Source organism: Choristoneura fumiferana, chromosome 9, assembly GCF_025370935.1.
Source record: "Choristoneura fumiferana chromosome 9, NRCan_CFum_1, whole genome shotgun sequence".
Lineage (NCBI taxonomy): Eukaryota > Metazoa > Arthropoda > Insecta > Lepidoptera > Tortricidae > Choristoneura > Choristoneura fumiferana.
In genome coordinates this window covers 13,655,638-13,663,124 of record NC_133480.1, presented here as the reverse complement: position 1 = coordinate 13,663,124, position 7,487 = coordinate 13,655,638, and the positions used below count along the sequence as shown (strand labels likewise).

Below are 7,487 nucleotides of genomic sequence, written 5' to 3'. Positions count from 1 at the left end.
CGTGTAGTGGTAAGACCTATGTACCTAGCAACCTTATATATAATCGCATTTACTCATCAATAGATCCAGTCTATAACCAGAACTCGAGTGTTTCATTCCTCTCCCGACGTACAACCATACATGGCGACCCTGCCAGCTCAGCGCACCGGGCGCGCCGATGCGACATCTCAGTTGCATAATGATCGCGAGTGAATTGTGAAAAAAAAATTTTTTTTATAACGAAATGGCCGCAATCGATAATTCCCGAACGCTACAACGAATCCAGGAAAAATTGGACACATTTACAGTTATAATTTTCGGCCTGTCGGGATTTGCTCTAACAGTAGCATTCCTGTATTTTCTTTGTTCTAAGTGCATCTTCCGTAAAAGGCGCTACGCCGCGCGCAGTTGAAACGCAAAACCGTTGCCATTTAAAGACTATTGCTAAGTGACTTTCGTACGAACTATGACAAACAAAATGTGTCGAGTGCAATCATATACTGACTTTGAGTTGGACGTGTGTGTAGAAAAGCGAGTATTGGAATCAGTAAAATGGGCCAGCAACAATCAAAAACAGAAGAAACTGTCGTAGTACAGAACGCAGCGGGAGGTGACAATCAAGCATCCCTACAACAATTGAAATACCACATTTCGGCTACAAGTACTATGCTATCGTTTATTTCATTGGTAATCATTTTGGGGCTATGCTACATCATTTATCGAATGTACAAGAAATGTCATCATAAGTGGATATCAGCTGAGATAAATCGACATACGTTGAGAAGATCGTTTTTCCGGCAGCCAGCCACCATCGTCCAGGGGCAGACACCTATGCCCACTGCGCAACCGAGGGTGTATTCAGAGGTCGTATAGAAGAAAAAAAAAATTGAAAACACATTCGACAGTGAATACAGTGAATAGTTCGGAAAGTGATAGTGATTCCGCGGTATAATATAAAGACATTTTCGGTAAGAAGGACCTTCCAAAACAAAACTGTAAGTGATACTTGTAAGGGACTTAACTCGAAAAATTAATTAATGTAATTAATGAATAATTATGTTATATAATCATGGTATATAACCAGTAATATAATAAAACAGCAGCAGCACCTTAGAATCATTATATAATCAATTAAAGGACATAAGGGTATATTTAATTAAAATAGGGCCTAGTCGAAGAACGGGACCTATATTAGAAACAAAGTCTAGTGAGGCAAATAAAATATATGAAACATATCAAAGCTCATTAGAGAAAATTGATCAAGAAATTAAGGCAGGAAACATAAAAGCTGACTGTGTGCCCGTAATAGAAAATGTTTGTGAGAGAATAGTAAATTTATATTATGAAATATTAGAATTGTGTAACCTTGACGTAAAAAATATAAGTTTAGAAAACAACGAATCAGAGTCAAACGCAACCATGTCTACCTTTGACTTAAAGACTGCTCTTAGCTTGTTACCTAATATGACGAATGAAGAATCAGTTACAAAACAGCTCATTGACAATATTGAGTATTACGATTCAATACTAACACAAGCGAATTGTAAACAAAGCTTAATTAACTTTGTATTAAAGAGTAGATTGTCTCAGGCTGCTAAGTTAAAACTAAAAACCGAATATGCAAGTGTGACAGAATTAATTACAGATATGCGATCGGAGCTATTACCCCAAAAGGCAGCTCCAGCTATTCAGAGCAAGTTACAAAATTTAAAACAGAATGAGTTATCAGTTTCAGATTTTGGGAAACAACTTACAGAATTATTTGTTGACCTTACGATATCCCAAGCCAGCGGCAATAAGGATTGTTATAAAATATTGAAACCTTTAAATGAGAAATACGCGATAAAACGATTCGCCGATGGCTTACGAAATCGTAGGCTAAGCACTATTATTTCAGCGAGAAATTATAGCTCCCTTAAAGACGCAATACAGGCAGCTCAGGAAGAGGAGGTGTCCACAACATCCACCTCAGGCGAAATATTTGGTATGTACAGGCGGAATTATTTTAATCCCAATAGCACACGTTCCAGAAGTGGTTTTAGAGGCTCACGAGGAAACAACAGGTTTTCATCCTATAGACCTCGAGGACATGGAGGTCAGTACCGGGGTTCGAATCAGCCCTCTACGGGATTCCAAAGACCTCCACGCCGCCCAAATAGAGGTACGTTTGTTAATAGTAATAGACGTTATCAAGGCACGCGTAGACCACATAACATGAATTTAATGACCGAGTCAGGAACTCCACCTCAGGATGCGCCAGAGGAAAATTCCTCAAATCGGTTTTTTCGTGATTAAACCAGAGCATCAATTATTAGTTGGTAACAGTAATTGCTACATAAATATTGCATCATCCCATACCTGTGATGAATCATTATCGTTCCTAGTAGATTCAGGCGCATCCATATCGGCATGGAAGTATAAACATGCTCTAGAACAAAATATTCCAATCCATAAAGAGAATGTAATTATAAATGGGCTTGGTGGTAAAGTTTCAGCAATTGGATATGTTTATCTTACGCTTTATTTGGGAGAGCATACAGTTAGTCACAAATTTTATGTTTTTAAAACATTGCCTATTCAGTCGAATGGAATTTTAGGACGAGATTTTTTAAACAGATTTAAAGCTAAATTAGATTTTGAGCAAAATAACTTAACTTTACTTGTGAAAATGCAGACAATTAGTTTACCTTTTACAAATGACTGTAAAAATAAGTTTATTATCCCTAAACGATCTGAATCAATACATTATATACAAACACAATTAAAAGAGGATTGTTTAGTCTGTTCATCGGAAATACAAGAAGGTGTATTTCTAGCAAGCACGGTGGCCACCCCAATTAATGGAATAATACCAGTAAAGATACTTAACGTGACTGAGAGCGATTTAATTTTACCAAACATTGCACCAAAAATTCATAAGCTATCTGATTACAACCTATGTTGTTTTGAAAGCAACACTAGCAACGCTAACAGGGTAAAGAATGTTTTTTCACAGTTACAATTAAACCATTTAAATGAAGAAGAGCGAACGGCCATCGAAGCCGTCTGCGCGAAATATGCCGATATATTTTATCTTAAAGGTGATTCGTTACGGACAACTGACGTATATTCTCATACAATAACGTTGAAACCCAATACCAATCCTGTATTTACAAAGCCCTACAGGTTACCTTTTAGTCAGAAAGCTGAAGTAAGAAATCAGATTAATAAAATGCTTGGTGAAGGCATCATTGAACCTAGCAAAAGTGATTGGTCGAGCCCAGTGTTACTAGTTCCGAAAAAAGCAGACAAAAATGGTCAAAAACAGTGGCGTTTAGTAATCGACTATCGTAAATTAAATAATTGTATCGAGGACGACAAATATCCATTACCTGATATAACCGAAATTTTAGAATCATTATCTGGCAGCATTTATTTTACTCACTTAGATTTATATCAAGGTTATTACAATGTGGAATTAGATAAAAACAGTAGAAAATTAACAGCTTTTGATTCAGGAAGATATCAGATGACAAGAATGCCAATGGGTCTTAAAACGAGCCCAAGTTCATTTTCTCGTATGATGAACATTGCGTTAGCAGGATTGCAGTATGAAAAATGTCTGATTTATCTAGATGATTTAGTAATTTTTGGTCGAAACTTAGACATTCATAATAAAAATTTGCAAGATGTTTTTGACAGATTAAGAAAAGTCAATTTAAAACTCAATCCACAAAAATGTGAATTTTTAAAAAAGGAAATTCTTTATTTAGGTCATACAATATCGAGTGAAGGCATTCTACCAGATCCAGACAAAATAAATACAGTAAAAAATTACCCATGTCCAAAATCTACAGACGAAGTGAAAAGATTTGTAGCGTTTACAAATTATTATCGAAAGTTCATACCTAACTTTGCCAAAATAGCACAACCATTAAACGCATTATCAAAAAAGAACACTCCATTCCTTTGGAACGCAAGTTGCCAAAAAGCTTTCGACAAGTTAAGAGAACTGATTACAACGCCACCTGTTCTTGATTATCCGGATTTTTCGGAAAACAATACGTTTACACTACAGACTGATGCATCAAAAAATGCTATAGGGGCAATATTATCAAACAAAAATGGCAGACCAATAGCTTTCGCTAGCAGAACTTTGAACAAAGCGGAAATAAATTATCCAGTAATTGAAAAAGAGCTTTTAGCTATAGTTTGGGGAGTGAAATATTTCCGTCCCTACTTATATGGGCGATGTTTTAAAATAAAAACGGATCATAAGCCTTTAATATACCTCTTTAATATGAAAGATCCGTCAAGTAGACTTATGAAATTTAGATTAACTTTAGAAGAATATACATATACAGTAGAGTACGTAAAAGGTTCAGACAACGCGGCTGCAGACGCATTGTCTCGAATTTGTGTGACATCGAATGATTTGAAAGAGATGCATGACAGTGTAGTGAATGTCATGACGCGAGCTCAAGCAAAGAAAATTGCAAGTAAAGATTCATTGATTGATATGATACCCACAGACTTAGGGTCTGATCAGCCCAAAATCGTGAGTACGCATATTAAATCAAAAGAATCAGTAGAGCTCAGATTTATTGACTATAGTAGTTTAGAAAAAATAAGAAAAGAGGGAATAATAAGTAATGAGACAAAAGTTTTATGTTACGTGAAAAATAAGAAGATAATTTTTATAAAATACTCCAACTCTGTATCACAGATAACGCGATGCGAATTTGTGAAGGAGTTAGATAATATGTGCGCACAAGAAAAAATAGATGAAGTTTGTATAATAAAAAATGCAGATAATAAAATATTTATAAAAAAGTTAGTTGAAGAAATAAAAAGGCATAAAAACCGGTCCGGACCGCGAATATGTATCTTGAATAATGTACAAAGAGTAGAGAGTAAAGATGACAGACGTGTCATTCTTAACGACTTTCACCTTCTACCTAGCAGTGGCCATGCAGGTATAAGGAGGATGTCAAATAATATACGAAAATATTATTATTGGCAAGGGTTAGAAAATGATGTCAAAAATTTTATAAAACGATGTGAAAAATGTCAACGACAAAAACATTCTTTACCAGTACGGGAACCTATGGTTATTACCACCACAGCGAATACAGCATTCGAAAAAATATATTTAGATCTTGTAGGACCTTTAGATACCGATAATTACAAATATTCATACATCTTAACAATACAATGCGAACTAACTAAATATACAGAAGCTTATCCCTTGGTCACGAAACAAGCACAAGAAGTAGCACGAGTATTTGTTAATAATTTTATCCTTAGATACGGAGTACCGAAAGCCGTAGCCACAGACAGGGGAAAGGAATTTATGTCATCAACATTCGAAGAGGTATGTAAACTACTACAGATCAATAAACTGAACTCAACAGCCTACCATCATCAGTCCATCGGAGCACTTGAGGTAACTCATAAAAATTTAAAGTCCTTCCTCAGGATCCAAACTGATAATCATCCTGAAGAATGGAGCCGATGGCTTCCCTTTTGGTGTTTTGGCTATAATACAACAGTTCATTCAGAAACAAAATTGACCCCTTACGAATTGGTTTTTGGAAAATTGTGTTCACTACCAAATAATTTACTTAAAAATATAGACCCACTGTATAATTTTGACCATTACCCGTATGAGTTAAAATATCGTTTGCAAGTGTCACAGAAAGAGGCAAAGGAAAACATTGTAACCAGTAAAATAAAAAGAAAACTAAAGTATGACAGTTATACAAACCCTGTAACATATAAAGTAAATGATTTAATTTTAGTAAAGAACGAAATAGGAACAAAGATGGACGCATTGTATTCAGGTCCATATAAGGTGGTAAGAGATATATCTCCGAATGTAGAGATAATTAAAGATGGAAAATTGGATACTGTACATAAGAATAGAACAAAACTATTTTATACATAATTTTTATTTTAACCATGTAATATCTTATATTTACAATAAGAAATGTATAAAAAAAAAAAAAAGTTATAGTATAAACATTTTTTTATTTTTGTTAAATGGAAGGTGTAGTGGTAAGACCTATGTACCTAGCAACCTTATATATAATCGCATTTACTCATCAATAGATCCAGTCTATAACCAGAACTCGAGTGTTTCATTCCTCTCCCGACGTACAACCATACAAGGGAGGCCTATGTCCAACAGTGGACGTCCTACAGCTGGGATGAGGATAATGCTTATGACTGATAAGTTCTGTGAAATCATAACTTTAAGGTTTTAATTTCTACTTTTTTAACGTTGCATAAGGTGTAGAGTTTTAGTGCATTAGTTATGTTAAACTTTATTAATCAACAAAGAAAAGAACAGAAATAATAAATTAATTTCTAGATACATTCAACAAACCACTCAAAGGTTGACTGTAGAGATCCCTTAAAGGGATAAGTCCGCCTTTGTACAAGTATCTTAAAGTTTGTCAGTTGTATTTTGTTAATTTTCTTTTGTACAATAAAGAGTTTACATACATACATACATACATTAGGTACCATAGATTTGTGTGTTACAATAAATATAATGCCCCGTGGTGTACTATAACAACAAAAAAAAAAGGTTTGCCTTTGTACATACTTTTTCTTTACGTTTTTCCGACGAAGGTCATTTACTGGTACCTACCTTCTAGAAAATTCAAATGATTGAACTAGTAATTTAACAATATTTGCAGTGTCAATAATATTGACAGTAATTTCCTTTTTATATCACTTACGTTTAAAGTTTTATGATTGTTTTTTTTTTGGAGTCTTTTTGTATTTTTTTATTTCAACTCCAAATTTGTTACTTTTACGGGTATCCCGTGAAACCATATCGAAAATACAAACTGAGACATGGATGCACAGAAAAACCAGAAAGAGACCAGCACTGGGAATTGAACCCAGGTCCTCAGCAATCCGTGCTGCGTGCTATAACCTCTACACCACTGCTGGATGGGAATCTAGACACGATTTTTTCCTATGCATACATAATAAAATATACATAATATTGTTTGTATTTTCTTAAAAGTTTTGTTAATTTAAGTTGTCTTAAGGTGAGCTCTTAAAATTAATACAAACTTTATAAGTATTTTGTTTTGAAATTATGTTGTTCTCTTCGACTCAATCAAATCTAAAACTGTGTGTAGAAATGATTATGGTAGATAATCACCGTAAATGCATTGACAGAATACCTACCTACAAAACTCCAAGCTGTTGCAATTATGATCAATATTAAGTATGTGTTGAAGGTTGCCGATTTAACCATTCAAAAACTTAATTACAAGCTATATCTCTTTTATTTTTTATCCGTCTAAATCTTTTACAGACACTTAATTTTTCGACTGTTATCTTTTTCGTGTAGAGAACCACCACCAATGGTTCATTAAAATATTAATTCCTGTCTGTATCTGTCGCAATTACCTGACTTTTAAAAATAAAATTTGGGGTTAAATATGCATTTCCTATTCTGAACAATTTATGCATATCAATTTTTACTGTTTAGAATTAGTTTTGGAAAG

At 34.3% G+C, this 7,487-nt stretch overlaps 2 protein-coding genes across 3 annotated transcripts in view; one reads left to right on the top strand and one right to left on the bottom strand.

The window, feature by feature from the left end:
- The window catches only part of LOC141431356 (uncharacterized protein CG3556), a 306,784-nt gene that overhangs the window by 105,828 nt on the left and 193,469 nt on the right, over positions 1–7,487 (bottom strand). The gene's annotated exons all lie outside the window — the stretch shown is intronic.
- On the top strand, positions 121–2,274 carry LOC141431512 (uncharacterized). Its single transcript, XM_074092699.1, has 2 exons — positions 121–188; positions 1,080–2,274. Exons 1-2 carry the CDS (start codon positions 121–123, stop codon positions 2,272–2,274), a joined length of 1,263 nt encoding a protein of 420 aa, XP_073948800.1.